Consider the following 24,246-nt stretch of genomic DNA (forward strand, 5'->3'; position numbering starts at 1 on the left):
TTATTCCTTTTCTTAGAAATCTTTCGTGTGTGTGTATAGGATGATTGTCAATTATGTTATGAGTATTTTTGTGATCCACGCTTCTTGACTGTTATGCATATCATATAATCTGTTGTTGTAATTCATACAGGAGCTAATAGATGTCGAAGGAGATGGAATGGTTGACATGGTATTTCGTTGCATCCAGAAAATGGATATTGACAATAGGATGATGGTACTCATATTTTTTTAAACTGCAAAGCGTCCATGTGATGCATTCTGCAGTTTATGATGCTCTAGAATCCTTTTCTTTTTGCAGCTCTACCAGCACATTGTCCTCAGCGGTGGAAGCACAATGTATCCTGGATTACCTAGTCGGTAATATATCATATCCCTCTCTTCACTTTTAACGAGAAAACGAGAAACATGATCGATTCATAATATACTAGTGTATATTCTTGAGAAAGTCCATCAACTTAATTTTGTTGAGGACAACCTATTGTGTGGGTTCATTGGTGTAGACTATTGGTCTGAGATGTGGAGAGAATATCATGCTTTCTTATCTTTATTATAATAACAGCTAGGCTTTTCCTCAATCTCATAAAAGTCTGTGGCTTGGAAAGGTTCCAAGCGATGCTGAAGATCGGGGTTTTTGCACGTGTGTCATGAGCATGTGTCCCTCCTTTCAATAAGATTTATAATTTTCCCTCTAATGCAACAAATATTACTAAGTATAAGCGGCAAGAGCGGGGTCGAACCACATGGACCATGGACCTACTCGAGATCGTTTCTACGACACAATCGGAACAGGGGTCGGCTGCTGCCACGCATTCATTGAGTTAAATTAAATCCACTTGACCTGGCGGAATTAAACTCGACTCTATCTACCTGACCTAGGGGATAGAAAAAGTACAGACACTTGTAACTTGTAAACTGGAGTGAAACTTACTAGAACACCTATAACTGAAGGAACATGCTTAAACTTAGGGATGTCAATTTAGCCCGAACCCGATAGGCTAGCCCGAATAGACCGGTAAATTTACAGGGTTAGGGCCGAAAATCTATAAACCGATAGGAAATCGGGCTAATCGGGCTAGCCCTATCGGTCTGCCGGGCTAGGCGGGCTGGGCTGCCGGGTCAGCCCATCGGGCTATGCATAAAAATTCTAAAAATTAAATGTGTGAGTTTTAATGATCTTCTGACTCTTCCACTTCCAATTGATTAGTATTTAAATCACCGTTTCTATTGTTTCACTTTCACACATTATTCATTATTCTCTTCCCCTCTCTTTTTCTATTTGTTATGCATTTAGCTCAGTAGTCATATCATTCTATATGTGTATCAGTGTATACATTTGTTTAAAATTAAAAAATTACTTTATGTGCTATGTTTGTCAACATCATGTGAGTAATATGTCACTAAGAATAAGATGTACTATCAATTTATTTACGTAATATAATGTGTATATGGATAATGGATGTATCTGTGTATGTATATATGTATTTGGTTTTTAGTTACTGCAAATGAGAATCATGAGATGGCTTATATAGCATTTACATTATGATTTATGTGTATGTGAATATAATATGGGAGTATCTTATATTTTTTAGCTATCTCTTACTGGAGAACAAAATTAATATGGGAATCATGAGATGGCTTATATACATTATTTTGTTAGGCATTATTTCAGCTTTATGCTATTTAGACATAAAAGGAATTTAAATAGTCAATAATAACTTTATGCTATTTAGACAGAAAAAAAAATTTAAATAGTCAATAAATTCTAACATTTTTTTGTTTAATATATGTCAGTAATTACTTTATTACTAAACATATGTTACCGACTGCATCTTCATGATATTTTGGACATTTTAGTTAATGTATAATTATTAATTACGTTATAGTTTTGTGCTAAATATATGTGATGAATTGATTCTATATTATTACTTGATTAGTGATTAATTTATGCTAATTATATTTTTATGTTGCATATATATATATATATATATATATATATAATAGGGTTGTGATCAATTGAGATTTTTTATGCTAATTGAGAAATGAGATGCAATATCAGCCACTCATTTTAGGATGGTAATATCATGGTATATTTTATTCAATAAATATTTTTAAATTTTTAATTTTAATTTTTTATTAATTTTAATTTATTTTTTATATTTTTTTATATTTTTTTATTTTTTTTATTTTATTTTAATTTAATTTTTTAATTTATTTTAATTTTTTTTTAATTTTTTAAATTTTTTTTAAATTTTTAAATTTTTATTTTTCAACTGCATATACAATTCATGTCAACTACACACATATAATGTCAACTATGTGTACAATCCATGTCAACTACACACATATAATGTCAACTATGTGTACAATCCATGTCAACTACACACATATAATGTCAACTATGTGTACAATCCATGTCAACTACATATACAATTCATGTTAACTACACAATATAATGTCAACTATATGCACAATTCATGTCAAATAGTATTTATTGAATAAAGTTGTTGACATTTGATGTGTAGTTGACATGAATTGTATATGTAGTTGGAAAAAAAAATATATAATAAAAAAACGAAAAAAAATAAAAAAAAATAATAATAAAATTACAATTATGCCCCTCTGTTGACATAAACTACATGCTGTTGACATTTCACAAATATTCTGGATGAGTGGCTGAGATTGCATCTCAATTCTCAATTAGGTTGATAAATCTCAACCTAACAAGACCCTACATATATATATATATAATATAATATAATGATTTATTATAAAAATATAGATATAGAATTCTCAAAATTTAAATTAGTGTTATAGTTAATTATTTGCTTTAAATTTGATTAGCCCGCTGGGCTAGCCCGAAACCCGAAGGTTTAGGGTTAGGGCTGAAAATTTAGAGACCGATAAAATCTCAGCCCAATAAGCCCGCATCCGATAAACCCGAAGCCTGAATAGGGCTGGCCCGATTGACATCCCTACTTAAACTTTCCCAAAATAGGCAGACAAAGTGTAAAAGTAAAGTGGGGACCATTTTTCCTAAACAGGCTGGGGCTGGCAGAAAGCTGTTAAAAGCAAAAGCAAAAAGCAGATCTGATTCTCTAACTAACTCCTACTTCATCTTCTCCAAACAACCAAGTAAAAACAGAGCATAGAACAGAGCTTCAACACCATTGACGAAATAAAACTGATCATGCTTCAAAACAAGACGTAAATGCGAAATTCAAGCTAGAATTACCAGATCTACGCTAATGGGTCAAGGAGAAAACGAAATGAACAAAGATTACCTTGCATGCATCACCTAAACTATCGGATCTCAGAAATCGAGCACGTGAACAACTAAATCCCAACCTCTAAACTACTGGAAATCATGTAAACAACATGGATCTAAACATCTAAGTTACCAATTGCGAAAAGCATCCAAGAAACATAAGTAAAAATATCATCAACATGAAAATAAACACCAAAGCTTCATAAAACTAGAAATGAGTCGAGATCCAACGGTGAAGTCGTCAATTCCTCCGATGAAACCATTGAACTAAGCTAAGAAAGCAACAAACTATCTAACTAAACTAAGAGAGCGGTGGCGTTAAGCGCCTATGAGAGCTTCCTACCTAAACTACGATAGCGTTAAGCGCTGCCTCTTCATTGTGGAAAGCTTCTATTTATAGAGTGGCTTTAACTTCAACCCTAAGGAAACTTCTTGTCGGTATTTGACCATTTTACCCTTGCAATAATTGAGGATCTTCATGTCAGCACGCCATTCTGTCTCCTTGACCAGGTAAATGACTTTTTCTGCGCTTCAGCTCCATTCCGCCATTCTGTCTCCTTGACCAAGTAGATGACTTTTTCTGCGCTTTTGCTCCATTTCTACTCTTGTCGTCAACTTCCTGATTCTCTTAGGTCCGAGCGATGACTTCTGGTATTTTACTCCAAAATCAACTATTTTGCATCTGCCAGGTCAATTAGCACAAACTCCTGGGTCCAGCAGATTTCTGCACACTTAAGCTCAAAATTTGTGCATTATCTCCCCAAAAAGCATATAATATCACCCAAAACCAATGCATGAAACTAGCCTTATCAAATGCCAACCCTGTGATACCATGTGATGTGGTACTTAATGCATCAATCGCCTCTTCAAAAAATTTAATGTGATGAAGGAGTTTTTATGATAAATTATTTATCTGTATAGCTTTACATACTATCATTTACTAATTAATCTGACTGCATCAAAATATCATCTTTGCTGTTAGTTTTTAGGTTTTTCATACATACTATGCTCATTATAATAGTTAAAGTTAGTGCAGAATCTTGTTGGTTCCTGGTGAATATTTTATATTAGGACTGTGTTTTTTCTTCAATTCTCATGAAACTTCTTTTAATTTGCTTATTTATGTCATGTTATTACCAGCTTGGAGAAAGAATTATCGGAGCGTTATCTGGATTCGGTGTTAAAGGGAAATAAGGACGGATTGAAGGTAAATTAATACTAATTCTGCTTCTAAGCTGGTGACCTTTTCCGTTGAACAAGGACTGAACTTGACCCATATATAACCTTTAGTTCTTTCTTATCAATTAGAACAACTTAATTTCATCAGGTCCCGATGTGCAGCATAATAAACGAGGTTGTTGTTTGCAAATAAGACCCGATTCGATCTTTTGAGAATTCTTAGGCTCAGTGTCAATGTACTCTAATGTCCTATTTGCATTAGTGAGATGCTAATTTATTTTTACCACACTAATGTCCTAGATCTGCTTCTTATTACTGTAAAATCTAAAAAAGGATAGTTTCTCATCCTCAAGCATGTGTCACAAGACTTTCACCATAACCAAGTCGAGCCAGCTATATTATACTAGTTGCTTTTGCTCCTTTTTATCTAAAAAATACTCCAAATTAAATGGTATTAGTATATTTATTGTTGGGCATAGAAACTAAGGCTGCGGATAGAGGATCCACCACGAAGAAAGCATATGGTGTATCTTGGGGGTGCAGTTCTTGCTGGAATCATGAACAATGACGGACGGAGGTGGGGTCGCGCGGGGTCGGCCGACCCCACCGTCGATCCCATAATACCCAAAATTTATACTACCTTCGAACTTTCAACATGCCGTCGACCCCACGAATGATACCTCCGACCCCGACCCCGCCCCAAGAAGGCAAGAACTTAGAGGAGTAAGGAGAGGGATGGACGGATGGTCTTTGCCCAAATCAATACGCACAAGGCAATAATTGGAGAAGTTTAGCCCAAATCAACACAAAAGGAAACAATTTCCATATCTTTCTCCAATTTCTTTTCCTAGAATTTAGAGGAAATTTCCTTACCTTAACTTTCCTAGAATTTAGAGGAAATTTCCTTACCTAGAACTTAGAGGAGAGGGAATCTTTACTCTATTTAATCTCTGGCTCACCACTTTCTCTTCCAGTTGATCTCCTCTCCGGCTCCCCCCTTCTGTAATTCAAAACTGAATTTCGGCACCTGCGCTTCCAAAGCTTTTTGGCGACCCTTTCTGCTGTTCTGCAATCCTATTTCACTATTTGAGAGAGAATCGATAGGTGGTAGGTAAATAAAATTAAACTATTATATTTTCTTGTTCAATATTGTCTAGGTAATTGAAATTTGTATTTTACTAGACATTAGTCAAATAGTCATGATTGTCATTGATGGTGTGTACTATAATTTATAATCCTTAATCTTAGTACTATATTACAGTAGCTTTTAATATGTATTTCACGAACTGAAATTGCATAATAGGGAAGTAGACTATTTTTTTCTTTATGTTTTAATTTCTGATTTCATAATTTTATTATATTTATAGTTATAATAATTGTGTATTCTAAATTGTGGATTTGTAGGTAAATGGAAAAGTATTTTAAAAAAAGAACTCGAAATTCTATTGATTCTTCTAGTGCTAATGTTGAAGTTGAACAAGAAGCTAATGTTGAAGCTGAACAAGAACCACAATATTCTGAAAATAATGTGGTAGTTGATAGGAATCCAGACGAAGTAGAAATCGATGAAAAAGAAATCGATGCCGATCCCGGATCACGAAGGCCGATTGATACATTTGATGTAAACATTCGAGATCGTATTCGTAGAGAATATGTGGCTAAAGGTCCTTGTCAACCAAAAGGTCTTGATTTTCCTAGAAAAAAATATGGAAAAGATTATAGGGGTTTCAGAGATGTTTGGTATAAAGATTATGTTTGGCTTGAATATAGTACGTCAGAAGATGCTGCGTATTGCTTTTGGTGTTTTCTCTTCAAACGTGGATATTCGGCACCCGGAGATGAAACCTTTGTTAGTAGTGGTTTCTCTAATTGGAAAAAAGCCAACGAAAGATTTAGAGCTCATATTGGGTCAGCTACTAGTTCACACAACAAATCTAGAATTGAATATGAAAACTTTGTGAATCAAAGGCAAAGTGTATCTTATGTTGTTCGTAAAGCTAGTACAAGACAAGAGAAGGAATATCGAATTCGTTTGACTGCAACTCTTGATGTTATTCGTTTTCTTTTGAATCAAGGTTTGGCTTTTAGAGGAGATGATGAAGCCTCAACCTCCATAAATAGGGGTAATTTTCTAGAGATATTACATTGGTATAGTTTAAGAAATGATGAGGTCGGTCAAGTTGTATTAAAAAATGCTCCGGGTAATAATCAAATGATTTCTCCAAAAATTCAGAAAGAAATGGTTAATGCTTGTGCCGTTGAAACCACACTTAAAATATTGGGTGAACTTGGTGAAGGATTATTTTCCATAATGGTTGATGAGTCTCGAGATTGCTCAGTCAAGGAGCAAATGGCTATTGTTATAAGATATGTGAACAAGAATGGGGAGATTATAGAAAGATTTTTATCTTTGGTTCATGTTAAGGAGACTACATCAAGGTGTTTGAAAGAAGCAATTGATTTTGTATTTTCTAAGTTGGGATTATCTTTATCAAGATTGAGAGGTCAGGGCTATGATGGAGCTTCAAATATGAGGGGTGAATTTAATGGATTGAAGGCTCTTATTTTAAAAGAAAATCCATCGGCATGGTATGTCCATTGTTTTGCCCACCAACTTCAGTTGGTATGTGTGGCAGTATGCAAGGCAAATCGACATGTTTCTGATTTTTTTGGCTATCTTACCCCGATTGTTACAGCATGTGGATCTTCTTGTAAAAGAGCAGATAAACTTCGACAAAACGAACATGATAGAATGGTTGAAATGATTGAAAAAGGGGAAATCAATTCAGGTAAAGGTCTAAACCAAGAAACTTCTTTGCATAGACCTGGTGATACTCGATGGGGATCTCATTATACAACTGTGATTCGTCTTGTATCTATGTGGCCCTCAGTAGTCAAAGTTCTTGAAAGCATATTTAGTGATGGAGATGATGCAGAGCAAAGTGGGAAGTGTAAAGGTTTGCTTCAAAAGATGGAAAGTTATGATTTTGTGTTTATCATGATTTTGATGAAACATTTGTTGTGTATGGTTGAACCATTATCTTGTGCATTGCAAGATAGAGAGCAAAATATTTTGAATGCCATCAATATGATAGCGGGTTTGAAAGAAGAGCTGCAAACTTTTCGAGAATCTGGATGGGATGATCTTTTGCAAGAAGTGGAAGATTTTTGTCGAGTAAATGAGATTGATGTTACTAATATGGATGACATTGTCCCCAGACGAATACGCATGAAGAGAGATGGCACAGTTGTCACAAACTACCATTATTATCGTGTTGAGATTTTTTGTCAGGTAATTTAAAATTTCATTTTCTTATTTACTGACACTTGAATTGACTAGTAACTCAATCATTTTTTGTTTATAATTAGGTTGTTGACTCCATTATTCAAGAAATGAGGAATCGTTTTTCCGAGTCTAGTACAGACTTGTTGAATTGTATGGCATGTCTTGATCCAAGAAATCAATTCTCAAATTTCAATGTCGATAAACTTGTTCATCTTGCCACCCTTTATCCAAAGGACTTTTCGTCCACAGAGATGACGATTTTACCTCATCAACTTAAATCCTTTTTGATTGATGCAAGACGAGATACACGTTTCTCTGATGTTAAAGATTTAGGGACTCTTTCAAAGAAAATTGTTGAAATGATGAAAGATGGATTCTTTCCACTAGTTTATCGGTTGATTAAATTGGTCTTACTTTTGCCTGTAGCGACTGCATCTGTTGAACGAGTGTTTTCTGCAATGAAGTTTGTGAAGTCAGAGTTGCGAAATAGGATGGGAGATGATTGGTTAAATGATATCATGGTGGTATACAACGAGAGAAAAATGTTCACTACTGTTTCTAATGAACGAATTTTGGTTCGTTTTCAAAATATGGATACTCGTAGGAATCAACTATCGCAGCTCACAAAAGATAGTGTTACTTAAATTGTAGTATTATTTTTTTAGACGGTTATTTAAATACTATACTATTTTTTATTTTTTATTTTCCGACCCCACGTTGAACATTTTCTGCGTCCGGTTCATATTCTTTATCCTCTTCCACCAACACAAATACACAAATACTATATGCAAATGTCTGAAAATTGCTGATCATTACTTTATTAAGTCATGAGACGATTTGACCACATTGCAGGATGCTCCAGAGTTCTGGATTAGCAGAGAAGACTATTTGGAAGAGGGAATTGCTTGTTTAAGCAAACTAGGTCAGGCATGAGATTCACCCCATCATTTCCTGATTCAGCCGTTTTTTATTCTCATTAAAGCCATAGAAGTTAAGGTGGTATCATATATGTATCTATGACTGTTTAGCTAAATAGAAAATTTTAGTAATAAAAAGAAGGCTGTACTTATTTTGGATGTCCATTTCACAACATAATCTCAGTGTTTTCTGGCCGCCCTTGATACAAATTATGACTGGATTAAGGTGAAGGCACCAGGGAATTGTGTTCAACGTTTGCATCGTATATTGGTTTACTTTTAGGGTAAGAAGCAAGTAATCTTTCTGATGCAATCTTATGGAGATACATAAACGTGTATGTGTGTGTGTGTGATTAATCTGTGAACTGTATCAGGACAGGAAAACAAAAAACTTAAACAGTTGTACATTTTACTTGAAATCTATACACACCAAATTATTGATGAAGTACAGTAGTACACACAAATTACTAATCAAGCAAACCGATTACTACATATAATGATTGCAGCAAAAGCTTCAAGAAATTCCAAAAATCATCTCTTTATGACATACGTATAATGTTCAAGCAGAGATATCAATCATAGGGGTGCATGAGAGGGGAAAAGAGTTGTGGTAGAACCAATTTATTGATTCATTTCCCACATAGAGAGATGTCTCTCTTGGATGGCCTATAACTCAATGCATTGAGGCTGTAAATGCACGTATTGGCTTGTTTCGATTTGATCGAAATCTGGTCGGAAGTGGACTGGAAGCTGGGGACTGTGCAGGCCGGAGACGATGTCGAGAGCAGAGTCGCTCGGCAAGTGCTTCCTACAGCCTTATCCCTAGCACATTCTACTCCATCAACAGAAGGTACCTCCAGCTTGTAGATACCATCCTTATTTGTTGTTCTGTTCACTGAAAATGATATTTGCTCAGCAGTTCTAGGAGAAATTGCCTTGAACATGCAATCTATTCTAACTTCAACTCCTGTTACATGATAACAAATCAACAATGCATTAAGATTGCAAGAAACTCCCAAAATTCTTGCAATTCCAACTTTTTCTTTCCAGAAAACAGAACCCAACTAAGACAAAACCAAACACATGATAAACTAAAGGGAAACAAGACCTTCATACTAACAAGATGCAATCCTCTAATTGAAATGTTTAGACAAATAAAATGGGCCAAAAACTAGATGCATTTTGCATATTTCTGCTCTAACTGTTGGAAGTAAGTAAAAAGGGAAATAGCAGATGAGAAAAAGTAGGAACCTGGTAAGAAGTAGCTATGTCTGGAGAAGGAGTTGTTGGAGCAGATGTCGCAGTAAACCAAGCCCATGACAGTAATTTGGGGATTAACATTGGAGTGAGATGTTGCTGCTTCAAGTTGCAGGAGGAATAATGACAGAGTGGAAAAGAAACAGAATGCAGAGGCTAATTTAGAGGCCATTGCAGCAAAGAATAAGAGTGGATGAATGAGATTATTTTATGGAAATGTGGCTACATTGCTATGGAATTCTCATGTGAGTGGATAATGAATGACAGAGCAGTTGTGTTGGAGCAGCATGTAGTACCTCTCTTAAGCTAAGGAGTTGCAGCACCTTTTTCGCTGTGTGCATATAAAACAAGTGCATGTGAATTTCCTTTGGCTTGTTATGGAGCAGGTGTGTAGGAAAGAGAGCACTTTTTGGTTGATGAATTATTAGATTCACTTGAAAATGAGAGTTGATATTATCGTCGAGGGGATTGCAAATTGGTGACTTTTTTGATTGTTAGAAAGTGATTGTAATTGCAAAAAGTTATTCTGATTTTAAGCAGCTTTCATTCAATTTTACATGTCCCTCTTTTGCACTCCACCCAAACCAACCTCTGTATGTGTACATATGCTACTTAATCTTAAATAAACGTATATATCAAAATAAAGAATATTATAGGTATGTCAAATTTTTTAGTAGTAGTACTAGTACTCCTACTATTTATTTTTGTGCAGATATGGATCATACGCTGATATAGTAGTGTCTGGAGTCGGCCCATTTAAAATTTGAGCCAGTATGAATTTAATCGATTATGCGTTACTAATTATCTAAAGTTTTCTGCTTTTATTCGAATGAATAATATACTTGTGTGTTGATAGCATGCACTTACCGAGCAAAAATAATCTAGTAAAAAAGTTATGGTTCAAAATTTTGGATGGAAAAATTCTGAAATATTATCGAGCATATAAATGCTCGGTAATGTAAATGACATACTAGTATTTAGCAAGCACTTTTGAGATAAAAGCAATGATTCAGTCTTTTTTCGAGCAAAAAAATCTAGAAAAATTGTACTCCTCTTTAGCAAGTAAAATGGTGCTCAATACAAATCCCAAGCACCAAAATGCTCGATAATGGGTTACAATTGGTTTCTTGGTAGTAATGCTTCACTATTGTTGGTGAGAAATATTGCAAAAAAAAAATATTAATATAGTAAGACATTGTTGCGAGCACTTTGGTGCGCATTGAACTCACTGAACATTTAGGTGCAGCAAAAGTTACGTATTATAGGAAAAATTTTGCAAGCACCAAGTGCTCGTTAATTCTCGTCTCCCACCCAATATACATTTGCCATTTGTCTCCAAAAGATGTCAAAAGTTTTCCTCTCAAATTGGGCAGAAGAATGAAGAGACATATAGATTTTATGTTCCTCCTCTAAAACATTTCTCAATTATTCACTATAATATTCTTGCAAGTTTTTGCTGTAGGTTAATTGATGAAATGAATGCTGCTTGACCGTCAATAGAGTTCACACACATATAAAACGCCAATATTGCATGTTTTATATCATTATTCTTCAGTAATTTATACTGCCAAATTTCCTTATATGCTTTTCGTAATATTATTATATCCTTGCAACAATGTTATTGGAGAATTTACTTGCTTAATTAAATGATTTTAGAATTAGGTACTAAAATGCCAATTCCAATAATCTAAATACTGACATTTTTTGCATACAAAATAAGAGTCCAATAAATTTATGATTTATAATCTTCCTTTTGGATGATAATTGATATATACACACCAAAAACAAGAGACGCTTATTCAATCTATAATCAATATTTAATGATTTGTGGAAACTTATGAATTGCATCGACACACATGAACATATATATACATAGCCATATTCATTCTATTTATCATTATCTACTATAATTCGAGGACGCCAATGAATTTCATCGAATGAAACACTCAATCATTAAACAAAACGATAGTAACAACATTTATATTCATTGTAGTAGTATCTATCAAAAAATCTTGTTCGAAATTATTATACTATAATATTAGAAATATTTACACGTATGGACATTAGGTACAATCCACCAATAATTCCACAATCCAATACATAAAAGTCATGAAATCTATATTTACTAGTATAATTATATATTTGTCTTTTATTGAAATGGAACCAATCAAACCAAGCCACCGACGTTCTCTAAACTTAGGTAAATGCTCAAGCGATGGAGCCAAACTTAGAAGTTAGGGATAAATCCATTTCTTTACTCAATTTATTCCAAGAAAATTTCATTGCACTCGTCGCTTCTAAACATGAGATTTGTCGCTCCTATAAAAAAATTAGTAAATGAATTACTTCAAATGAGCTAGCTAGCTAGATGTGCCTATTCAAATTGAGTTAGATACTGATTATGCATAATTTAAAACGCTCACAAAATAAATTATATACTTCGTGTGCTCAAAATTTGTGATGGCAAGAACTAAGAATTAAGGTGATCAAGTTGAAGTTTTTTTAATAAAATAAGATTAAAGTATTGATTTGGATTGCTGAAACTATTCGTCAATATCATAATATTGAAATACTCCCACCAAATACAATCTTAAATTTGATATATATGTATCTATAAAGTTATGTTAGAATGCTAACTATTTGAAATCGTTAACAACTAACTATGTCTATAACATATAATGTCAACATGAGAGAAGACATTTGTATGTCAATTAAATTTTGTTGACACACAAATATCTTCATGCTGACATCTATAGCATATGTTTCTGACATAGTTTAAAGTCAGCAATCGATTGTATCTCTATAACTATGCATGCAGTACATAAATATAAAAAAATAATGTAGAATTGAAGACGTCGCCCATACAACCATGGTGTTGCTGGAGAGGTTTCAAAAACTATGTAGCAAGAGAGAGACAAGAAGTTGAGTCCTTTGGCAAATCCAAAGAGTAGGCGGTTGTATCAGACGATTTCTTCAACGTCCAGCTCTTTTTGTCATCTTCAAATAGGCCGAAAAATAATTACTACTACTAACTACTATTGATTAATAATATCAGATTCGAGTCATTATTCCCTCTCTTGTTACAGTAAAGCAAACTTCTTGTTAACCAAACAAAAAAACTTATTTAGAAACAATCATAAAAAACGACAAATTATTGCATTCTTGAGATTAACAAATAATTGGAGATACGAACTAAGAGACTAATTAACCTCCAATCATGCTACACTAGAAACGGGATTTGTCCCTACATCATTTTCTCTCTTTTATGTCTCGGTTATTCTTCATCTTTCCCTAATTTGTTTTTTTAGTTTTAGAAATCGAGATTCATAGTTGGAAACAATTCAAGTCGTCATCGACGTTGTCTTTTATTGTATGTCACCATAAATAAGTTTTTTTTTTTTTTTATATGATAGTACAAAAAGTTGTGATGGGCAAAATGTCCAGAAATCAAACCATTCCAAAAATATTGTCCAACCTCATTATTCTAGTGATATAGTTTGTCATGGAATTCGCGTACAAATTCATATACATTTACTAGCTTATTACCTTGCTTTAGTAATTGTTCCTTTGTTCAAAACTTGGAGTATAAAACTACGGATACAAAGCTATAAAAACATACTGTACTATATACAATATGGAGAGAGATTTGTTCACAATTTGTACTACTATACATCACAGACGAATATATTTTATAATTAGTTGAACTCTCTAATTTAGCCTCACAGAGACTTGTTTCGGTATGTTTTGCATCCCAAAAAGTGAAATATTACTTTTAAGATATTTTGAAATATCATAACACTCCGAATGAAGATGATGATTAACAAGTTTTGAAAAGCTAACGTGAACCTGGTGAGTTATCATATGTTGTACTACTTGGGATGGAGGCATAGCTTCCGTATGGTTATTGAGAATTTATCAAGGGTTAATATTCATTTAAATCATGAAACTTAGTCAAATTCTCGTCTAATATTTAGCTTTCAAAGTTCATGGATATACCAGAGTTTGACCGAACTTCATGATATGGCCATTACCCCCAATTCATAAGGCACGAGTTTTTCTGTCATCGTACGCCTACAGATCGACCCTGGCAACCCCATCCTACATAAGTCCATGCTTTAGATAGCTAGATATAAGATCACAAATTTACACACCCTCAGTGCAAATACTTTGATCATACATTTTTTCATTCACAAAAATCCATGCCATAACACAAATTATATTCAATATTTTCAAAAACATATGAATAGTTTCACCTTCATCGGCATTCAAAATTAAAATTTATTATTGAATACTATTATGATTTTGTATTTGGACCAAAATTATCTAAATAACAGTGAAATGATCTCACGGAAGATTATACTCCCTCTAGACCGAGTTCTGAAAAATGTTTGATTTTATATTAAATGAGAGATATATTGAATCTCACTTTAGTTGTTATGTTATTTAATTATTGACTTTATTTACTTTAAAAATTTCATTATGCCATTAATTAGTGTAATAAGGATGAATTGTAACGATAATATTTATTGCCATTTTTAGTATATTTTAATGAGATTTTTATTGGGATCGAACCAAAATAATAAAATGAGAATTCTAACCAAATGGTGTAACCAGCAAAATAACTCTGTCCAATCTTATGAATGGAGCTGGATGCATAGGTGGACACACGTTCGAGTGGGGGAGGGCTCCAACCCCTATTAAACTAAATTTTGATTTTCTATGTATATACTACTATTGTCAAATGTTTGGTATTTTGTGTTTCATCATGCAAATCAAAACCCTTATTACTATATCAAAATTTCAAACTCAAAATTTAGAAAGTATAGCCCCAGCAAAATAAATTTTTGAATTCGCCCCTGAATTTGGATGGAATTTCAGCCCGGTGCACATATTTCCCCGTTCTCATTTTGTCCTTCCCAACAAGACAAACAATTTACCTCAATAAAAAGAGGTGTAGCCACAAAAACCACCTTTAAATTTTCTAAATTCTCAAACAAGAAAGCAAAGCAAAGCAAAGGTTAGGAAGATAGAGAGACGGCATGATTAAACACATATAAATAAACTCCAATGATCAACCCTTGTAGTCGGAGCATGGGAAGTCTGATCAAGAGCGAGACAAACACCATCAAAACTGAGATGGTAAACCTCAAAATCTCCGAACCATGTCCCAAAACCGATACCACTTGTTGCACGAAGCAAGAGCCATCGTCGTCATCCTCATCCTCATCGCTCAAGAAAACCCCCTCCTCGTCCGATTTCGACACCCATAATAGCTTAACCCCCGTGGCCAGCCTCAGCAGCCTCCTCAACCACCCGAATCTCAACGTGCCTCCTCTCAAATACGAAGAAATCCAATCCCCCGATTACTCCTTATGGGAGTCCATCTTCTCCGACCATGTAACCGACAATGACTTCATGATATGTTCACCCGTCCGAAACATGCTCTCTCCGCAGACTAATAACTACCCGGGCGTCTCGTCTCTAGGCCCGGGCAAGGGGAAGGGGCTGAGCCCTCTCCACCGCGTATTCAACTCGCCGAATAATCAGTTCATGCAGGTGGAGAGCCTCGCCTCGTTGGAGACGCTCTTGGATGACACCTACGATGCTGCTAAAGACGATGATTTTGTCGTCTTCTCTCCTATGAAGATAGCCGGCGGTGAGACCTCGGCTGATTGCTACGCTGGGCTGGACACGATGCCGGAGCTCTTGGACTGCCTCACGATGGATGATTCAGGAAGGTTTGTCGATCAGGAGGCGCCGGCCGTTCAAGACAACGGTGTTTATCAGGTGATGTTGTCGCAGCAGTTGCAGCAGGAGCGGCAGCGGGAGGAGGAGGACCGCCACCGCCACTTCCAGAGGCGGATCCAGCCGCCCAACGCACCTCTGCACAGATTGCATCACCAACAATCTGCTCCTGAGCAGATTCATCACCAGATTCCGAACGTGCACAATAACTTGATGGTGCCCCTTCCTGAACCTGAGCAGGTGACTCATTTAAGTTGTACTACCTCCTTATTAAGTGTCACATTTACTTTTCTGCATCCATTTTGTAAAAATGATAGTAATAAATAGTTAAAGTCAAGAAATAGTAAAATAAGAGAGATAATAAGGTAGATAAGAGTCTTCTTTACATTATTCTCTCTCTTACTTTACTATTTTTCCACTTTAATCTATTATCATTTTTACAAAACGAGTGCAGAAAAGTAAATATGACAGTTAATGCGGGACAGAGGCAGTAATTTCCATTCAATTACTACCATTTTTTAATGTTTTGATGGATTTCATAGGTCGATTTTGTTTGATTTGTTATTGTAGGAACAAGATAGTGGACTGCAATTGGTGCACCTTCTTTTAGCATGTGCCGAAGCCGTCTCGAAGGAGGACTACATGTTGGCACGGCGGTATCTCCACCACCTCAACCGCGTCGTCTCTGCCATTGGCGACTCTATGCAGCGTGTCGCCGCCTGTTTCACCGAAGCTCTCAGCGCAAGGCTCGCCGCAACTCTCACAAACAAACCTTCCACCTCAAACCTAGTACCTTTCAACCCTTTCCCTCCAAACAACCTAGAAATCCTCAAAATCTATCAAATCCTATACCAAGCCTGCCCCTACATCAAATTCGCCCACTTCACCGCCAACCAAGCAATCTTCGAGGCCTTCGAGTCCGAGGAGCGCGTCCACGTCATTGACCTCGACATCCTCCAGGGCTACCAGTGGCCTGCTTTCATGCAGGCCCTGGCGGCCAGGCCTGGAGGCGCACCCTTCCTTAGGATAACTGGGGTGGGCACGTCCCTCGAGGCAGTGAGAGAGACAGGTAGGTGTCTTACCGACCTTGCTCTCTCTCTCCACGTGCCCTTCGAGTTCCACCCGGTTGGGGAGGAACTCGAGGACCTCAAACCCCACATGTTCAACCGAAGGGTCGGCGAGGCGCTGGCTGTGAACTCTGTCAACCGCCTCCACCGCGTCCCGGGCAACTGCCTTGGACCCCTGCTGACGATGATCCGGGACCAGGCTCCGAACATCGTCACCATAGTCGAGCAAGAAGCGAGCCACAACGGGCCATACTTCCTGGGCCGGTTTCTCGAGGCCCTCCATTACTACTCTGCAATTTTCGACTCGTTGGACGCAACGTTCCCGGCCGACTCTGCGCAGAGAGCGAAGGTGGAGCAACACATCTTCGCCCCGGAGATCGGGAACATCGTGGCTCACGAGGGGCCGGAGCGCGTGATGCGGCACGAGCGCCTCGAGAAGTGGAGGAAGACCATGGAAGGGAAGGGGTTTGAAGGGGTGGCGCTGAGCTCAAATGCAGTCACACAATCAAGGATTTTGCTAGGGTTGTATTCATGCGATGGGTATAGACTGACGGAGGATAAAGGGTGCTTGCTTCTAGGGTGGCAAGATAGGCATATTCTTGCTGCTTCTGCATGGCGGTGCTGATGCCATGCATGCAGAGATTTTACGTCGATTATTATTGGGGGTTTCTTCGGATGGAGTAGATTGATTTAATATTGATAATTGTTGAAATTTGATGTATAAGTGTTTTGAATTACTATAAGTTTAAGTATTTGATCATTTGAGGGGAGTGAGGGGAAAATATATGTATTAGCTTTTTAGTTTCCAAAGGTATCCCTCCTACCGACAGTTAGAAGACTAGTATCTCGTCCATCGGTCAGCATACTAAGCGGTAGGGACTGGCCAAATGGCTTACTCCATTCACTTGGGCATAATGTATTAGTCTTTTTATTGTATGTAGAAGTAAAAAAAAAGGTGATGATCAAATATTGGTTAATTTACGTACGATTTGGTTGATAATAAATTACTTAGATTTTTTGTGTTTTAATGTTATTATCGTGGTCTATTCCGTAATATATCAGTATATATATACATGACGCTCATTGCTCATATGTAGATATGAAAATAAAATACTAACATATTTCGTGCATAAATACAGCTATGAATGCCACACTAGGTTTTGATTTCACATGACTCATTTTCCTATATGGAGTACATACTAAGGTAATGATAATATAGGATGGGAGTGATTGTAACAACAAAAGAGAGTATGATATTTTCATATTTGGATCCAATGAATCAAGTGATAACATTAAATTTTACCTGGTGGCTGGTGCAGAAGACTGAAATATCTGGATCAAGATCTGCCAACCAGAAAAATAGACTAATATAAATCACCTCCTAAATCAAGAAATACAAGTTCTCATCAAGAAGAGATTGTAGACATGCATCACAACCAACTAGAGGCCACGAACGCCTGAAAATACTCGAGTGATCGGTGAATGTACATCGTCTGTGGAGATAGAAAGAAATTTAGCTAATAAAGTTGAGTGAAAGCTGGTTTGTGGCTCAATAGAGGTACAATTAAGGAGTTGCATTCACAAGAATTTCCATATAGTATTGTGGCAAAGGATGTATTCTCATAGTATGTAAAAGTTCTGCACCTACACATGTACAAGCAGCAAATTTTTATAGAAACAAGCATACATGACAATCGACTGTTACACAGAAATGCTCTCAAACATACAGCGAATAATGACTGTTTACAAATTATTGGGTTTTTCCGACTTCAAAATCTGATGATGGCGCAGGTGAACTCCCTAGAAGTCCAGAAGATAAAGGCTCAATAAACTTCCACTTCACATGATGGAACACGAACAGACGTTCTTCTTGGGAATCTCATCAACCTTCTTCTCTGTTGACACAGTGGGAACTTTCAGCAACTAAGCAACTATATTGGGGAAAGAGAAAATTGAGGCCTTAATGATAGCATCAAAGAAATGAGATTGCATTTGTTACGAAATCCAAACTTTTCACAGGAATATATTATATGAAACCGAGACATGAACTGCGATGTTAGATTTCAGGGTATCATATAGTAAAAGGAAAATAAACACTGATAAATGAAGGTCTGATTTGTGATGAATTTATTCAGTAAGCGATGATTTTGAAATCGAGCATGATTTATGCACAAATATACATTCTATCATAAAAATTAGATTGGAATGGACTGAGGTCTGAGCATTGCGCTTCCTGTATCAATGACATTCACCAGTAATTGATTCCTCCAAGCACTTCATGAATGTACTTAGGAAACAAAATTGCAATTTTATCCCATTTCCTCATACTAAGTTTTACATAAGTTTTCCTAAAGAAAAAGAATGGGGAGGTATGCCAGGGTAGGATGAACAGACAGAAATTTAAGCTCTGGAGAGTAATTCTAGATCCATGAAAACCCAGAAATAGGCTACAATTATGCATGAGAGCATGCACTCTATATTTGGCTAAATTTTTCTCTACTACTCGTACACAACATTATGTCATCATCTTTAACAACCCGAGACCTATATTTCTCTAACTATCAATATCCTACACCAAGATTAGGATCATTCATATTGTTGAACCTTTAAACTTCCAAGAATTTCAAAATCCACATTCAACTGTATGCTTCTATTCTCACTGTAATATCCCAAGATCCAACAATCGAACCTTGATGCCTCCCAAGAATCTATAGATTACCATCCCCTGTAAGTGAGTCCCATTTTTAGGAGTTATAAGCCATAGCTACAATTCTAATGTGATCAACGTTCCAACTCGCATGAAAAACAAATTACAAACCCATATAAAACTATGCCAGCAATTAACTGAAACCATAGAATCACATGCAGGCAGGTTATGTTATTAACAAAACCTATCTGCAAAAGTTGTGTAGTTCCATATGACTAAAATCTCCAACTCAGAGTCCAAATATTGTAGGCAAAATAAAGTAGGCAGGAAGTATGAAAGCATAATTAGAGCAACCAAACGAGTTATGAATAACAAAGTAACAATCGGATTTGCAGCACAGCAAAAAAGTAAAAAAGTGACCTGTCTTAGCTTTTGCCACCGATGGCTGTACAACAGCATGCATGGTTATAACTCCTTTAGGCAGCTCCCCAAATGGCATCTTGCACTGTGCAACAGTCTTGTTATTCTCCAAAATTTTCCCAGCACTTATTAATTTCACATCATTTGCTGCTTTCGGGGAAACTTTTTTATCTGATAATAAGCAAAACTGCTCCAATTACACTCGCAATAAGCACGCAAAAGAGCAGGAAATAAGCTCTCCACTACATTTATGATTAAGGTATGCATTAATGAATACAAGTCTCTGAAACTCAATTTCTCATGTGCCCCAAATCCAAAACTTCATTCAAATTTGCGCTGCTTTACATTCTTACAATTGCACGAATTCTGCAGTTACTCCTGCCCCAAAATCAAAGGGCATTTAATCATAACACATTATCCAAGGGCATAATCTCAAAGATATCGTGTATAACTACGCTAAAACTCAAAGTTAAACTTCACTAACTAGTTTACTGTATGTGTCCTCAATCAAACGCCAATAAGAAAAATGGAACATAAGAAGACGATAAAATCGAATTGAACAAGCCCAAATTCTAGTAACAAAATTAAAAGAGAGAATCAATTTTGTGAGGAGTTAAGCTAACCTTTAGGCCACTCTGCCACAACTCTTTCCTTCAGCATAGCAACAGTCGACGCCGGCGAATATCGGAACGGACCGATATCTGATCCATCGTACAATCTGAACTTCAGCTCCACCAAATCCTCCTCCGGCATTTGATTTCCTCACAATCCTCTAAAACCAAATCCAATTCTTTTCCAATTGAATCAAAAACCCTCGAACTCCCCCAATCCTTCACCCGCCAACCGCAAGTTCAAATTGGAGGTGCCAACCGAAAATTGTCGAAGTTTTTAAACGAAATGCGTCAATAACACTTTGAAATTGAGGAACCCAAGACCAGATCTTGATGATTTACGCGCCGCTTTAACCCTTTGTGCAGTGGTTTCTCACTTCTTTTTTCAGTTTTTTTTTTAATCTCTATCCAATTTTGAGTTTTTTTTTTCATTTTTTTTCAATTGTTTTACTTTATAAACTTTTTCTTGCTTTTGAGAGACTCGATTTGAATTTTGAGTTAAAATTCCGGAAAAGAGAGAACATTTCAAAAAAGCAAGCAAGAACATTTCAATAAAGCAAGGAAGAACAATTCAATAAAGCAAGGATTTTGCATAAAATTTGCATATAATTATACTTAAATCTGTCGTACAAGAATATGCGCTTTTGATTATATATGATTTTAATGCACAATTGATAAAATAAAAAAAATAGAAAACAAAAGTAATTAAGGCATTGTCAGTGGAAAATGAGTCCTTCCTCATTAAAAAAAAATTCCAAAATTAGAAAATGTATACTTTTTTTAGACGAACTTAAAAATAAAGAGTGTATACCCTTATGTAATAGAGGGAGTAATTAGGTTTAATTATATGATAACGGCTTGGTTAATAACAAGAAAATTATACTCCAAAAAGGACTTGTAGAATAACGGTTGTTTCCACATACAAACACAAGTCATTCCAATATGTTTTGTTCTCACTTCTCGCTTATATGCTTCATGAGAAACTTTCTCATCTCATAAGGTCATCCGCAACGCTGTCTCTTATCCGTCTCTTAACCGTCTCATCTCTTAACTATTCATGGCCCCACTGTACTTTTCAGCTCATCTCTTAACTAAGAGACAACACCTGCATCCCTCTAGGGGTGTCGAAACGGGTACCGCGGGTATCCGCACCCGACAAGTCGGGTACCCGCACCCGATTTCGCCCCCAATGTTAGTCCCGATACCCGTCCCACACTGTGTCGGGTATAACCGATACCCGAGTCAGGTATCCCGCACCCGACGCCGCGGGTACCCGACCCGACCTGACAGTAAATCACAATTCCTTCCTAACAATTTTTGAAATCAATACAGAAAATTTAAAACAAAAATTCAAGAATGAAAAGTCCAATTCAAGAATAAGATCTGTAAACAATGGAAATATACTATGAAGATGGAGTGGTGTGGTGGCGGCGGATAGTGCTGTGGTGGCAGGTGGAAGGAGATGATGGCTTGGACGTGAGTGAGAAGAAAAAGGTGAAAAAAAAGGTACAGACGTGAGTGAGAAGAGAGGGAAATAGGTAAAAAAAAACTTAAAAAAAACTTAACTATAATTAAAAGAAGAAGAAAAAATTTACACTGTGACTGCATAATTAAAATAAAAGATGATAATTACAAAATGCTAGTATACTTATAAACAATCGGGTAATTTTCGGGATTAACGGGTAACCCGCTCGGGTATCGGGTATACCCGATACCCGCAAAACCCAAAATATAAATACCCGCTCCCGACCCGTTACCCGTTTCCGTCGGGTATCGGGTACCCGCTACCCGCCGGGTATCGGGTCGGGTAGGAAATTACCCGATACCCGCTACCCGTTTCGACACCCCTACATCCCTCCATCTCTTAACCATCTCTTATCCATCTCTTAACTATTCATTCAATTTCATTTTTTAATTTTTATTTCCAACAAATTCAATTAATAAAAACAAACTTAATTAAATAAAATAAAATAACAATTTAAAGGCCTAAAAAATTATAAAATACATAATTATAAAATACATAATTAAAAAATAATATAATTAAATAAAATAAAAATTACAATTTAAAGGCCTAAAAAATTTAAAAATGCATGATTAAAAAATACATAATTAAATATTAAAATTTATAATTTTTTTTTTCGAATTTTCAATTTTTTTTAAAAAAAAATAAATTTATGACGTCATAATTCCGACGCCCACTCGCGGGCCGGCGAGTGGGCGTCACGCCATCGCTTAGCGCGCGCCACGTGGCCGCGCGCGTCGTCTCGTCAGCTCGAGGCCGGCCTCTTCCGAACGCGTCGGGCGTCGAGACATCTCGTCTCGTCGAGACGAGACGGGAGCCGCAACGCTGTCTCGATGCCGTCTCGTCTCGTCGAGACGAGACCGAGATCGCAACGAGGCAGCGTTGCGGATGCTCTAATTGTTCCACATATTAACATACTACCATATCTTTCTGGTGTATATTTTGTCCTCACTTGCACGCAGTGGCGGAACCAGAAAATTGAATAAGCCGGTGCTGAAAATAAAATAAAAATAAAATTAAAAAAATATTAATAATAATAATTATTATTGTTTTTTTTAATTAATTAATATTCCATCCATCTGTCATTAGGAGTCCCGGTTCACTTTTACTATAAATGGTAGGTTGTACATACATCTTACTATTCACTAATTCATTGCACTCACATTTTATTATAAGTATATAAAAATGAGTTTCAGTTTCACATTCCACTATTTTTTCTCAACCACTTTCCTTTATATTTCTTCATAAAACTTATGCCGAATTTAAATAAGACTTCTAATAACGAACGAAGAGAGTATTGTTTTAAGATTAAGAGGATAGTTATATTTGAGAAAAAAAAGATGAGTATGTTGTATGTGTCGAGCAATTGAGAAATTGTACTTTCATTTCTATTACATAACAGTCAACTAAATAATTAATCGTGGAAACTCAACAATATTTGGACAAAAGTCATATGCAATGTAGAGAACTGTTCTGCTGCCCACCTTGTGTGAGCGTAGTGTGAGCGACACTATTCCACGTAGGAGAGAGGGGGACACCTGATTTTATTTTATTTTTTTTCTCTCTCTCTTCATACTTTTATCTCTCTCCTTTTAGATTTCAGAATTTTGGATATATTTCTTCTCTTTCGATTTTTTTCTGCATCGCTACCGAGAGTTTGTCGGAAATTCGCCGCAGAACCTGGTCACGGCGGGATCAGACATCAATTCGGCAGTGCTCGAGCGCGCCCAAGGAGTCCCAGCGTGCGAGCTCCTTGGATTCGTACGCCGCGAAGACGGCGAGCTTCCGCGTGGATGGGACCGAGGGCGAATTTGAGGTTATCTGCGAAGCCGTTAGTTTTTCTGAAATAGACGATTTCGCTATTTCCCGGAGGAATATGAGGCGATGAAGGTGGGGTCTTCTTCTTACGGTAAGAAATTGGAGCCTTTGTATAGAGAAATTGAAGTTGATTGTGATGATGTTGTTCAATATTCTTATGGTGATGGTTAAATTGGGGCTATTGATGTGATTCATCGCAGAATGGAGGGTTTGTGTAACTCTTGAATATTGAGATACTCCTTCGGTTTTGTTATACGCTTATATGTCACTGGCTCATGTTTTAGTGTTTGATGTTTTGATTTTATGCTTTCTTCCAAATCTGCAAAACTATCTTCCAAATCTGCAAAACTATTAATTGATATTGAAGATTGGGCATGAAATGAATGTTCAGCTTCCAAAAGCAGACTACTTATATTGGTTTCTTCATCACTCATGATATAAGTGACTCTTAATAACTGAATTATTGTTGATCACCATTACAGAAATCTCATTCTTGTAATAAGTTTCTGATA

At 36.3% G+C, this 24,246-nt stretch overlaps 4 protein-coding genes across 6 annotated transcripts in view; 2 read left to right on the forward strand and 2 right to left on the reverse strand.

The window, feature by feature from the left end:
- Positions 1 to 8,663, forward strand: part of LOC125198330 (zinc finger MYM-type protein 1-like) — a 9,251-nt gene extending 588 nt beyond the window's left edge. Inside the window, exons 2-8 of the mRNA XM_048096700.1 lie at positions 131 to 214; positions 299 to 357; positions 4,406 to 4,472; positions 4,924 to 5,021; positions 5,903 to 7,736; positions 7,814 to 8,305; positions 8,583 to 8,663. Of these exons, the coding sequence (XP_047952657.1) occupies positions 131 to 214; positions 299 to 357; positions 4,406 to 4,472; positions 4,924 to 5,021; positions 5,903 to 7,736; positions 7,814 to 8,305; positions 8,583 to 8,663 (2,715 nt within the window). The remainder of the gene's footprint in view (positions 1 to 130; positions 215 to 298; positions 358 to 4,405; positions 4,473 to 4,923; positions 5,022 to 5,902; positions 7,737 to 7,813; positions 8,306 to 8,582) is intronic.
- A 370-nt stretch (positions 8,664 to 9,033) lies between these two features.
- Positions 9,034 to 10,207, reverse strand: LOC125201935. Of its 2 annotated transcripts, none has more exons than XM_048100236.1 (2): positions 9,899 to 10,207; positions 9,034 to 9,542 (listed from the first exon to the last, which is right to left on the reverse strand). In XM_048100236.1, the coding sequence occupies exons 1-2, from the start codon at positions 10,074 to 10,076 to the stop codon at positions 9,277 to 9,279; spliced, it is 444 nt and encodes a 147-aa protein (XP_047956193.1). In that variant the 5' UTR covers positions 10,077 to 10,207; the 3' UTR covers positions 9,034 to 9,276. The 2 variants fall into 2 exon arrangements, with proteins under 2 accessions (XP_047956193.1, XP_047956192.1); XM_048100235.1 differs by having other exon boundaries at positions 9,034 to 9,614; positions 9,899 to 10,202.
- A 4,788-nt stretch (positions 10,208 to 14,995) lies between these two features.
- On the forward strand, positions 14,996 to 17,341 carry LOC125198342 (GRAS family protein RAM1-like). The gene is made up of 2 exons (XM_048096707.1): positions 14,996 to 15,889; positions 16,220 to 17,341. Exons 1-2 carry the CDS (start codon positions 14,996 to 14,998, stop codon positions 17,339 to 17,341), a joined length of 2,016 nt encoding a protein of 671 aa, XP_047952664.1.
- A 947-nt stretch (positions 17,342 to 18,288) lies between these two features.
- LOC125210612 (membrane-anchored ubiquitin-fold protein 4) lies at positions 18,289 to 20,832 on the reverse strand. Of its 2 annotated transcripts, none has more exons than XM_048110266.1 (3): positions 20,407 to 20,832; positions 19,784 to 19,954; positions 18,289 to 18,647 (listed from the first exon to the last, which is right to left on the reverse strand). In XM_048110266.1, the coding sequence occupies exons 1-3, from the start codon at positions 20,534 to 20,536 to the stop codon at positions 18,640 to 18,642; spliced, it is 309 nt and encodes a 102-aa protein (XP_047966223.1). In that variant the 5' UTR covers positions 20,537 to 20,832; the 3' UTR covers positions 18,289 to 18,639. The 2 variants fall into 2 exon arrangements, with proteins under 2 accessions (XP_047966223.1, XP_047966147.1); XM_048110190.1 differs by having other exon boundaries at positions 18,289 to 18,611; positions 20,407 to 20,825.
- Positions 20,833 to 24,246: the final 3,414 nt, after the last annotated feature.

The sequence above is a fragment of the Salvia hispanica genome, chromosome 1 (assembly GCF_023119035.1).
Source record: "Salvia hispanica cultivar TCC Black 2014 chromosome 1, UniMelb_Shisp_WGS_1.0, whole genome shotgun sequence".
NCBI classification, from domain to species: domain Eukaryota; kingdom Viridiplantae; phylum Streptophyta; class Magnoliopsida; order Lamiales; family Lamiaceae; genus Salvia; species Salvia hispanica.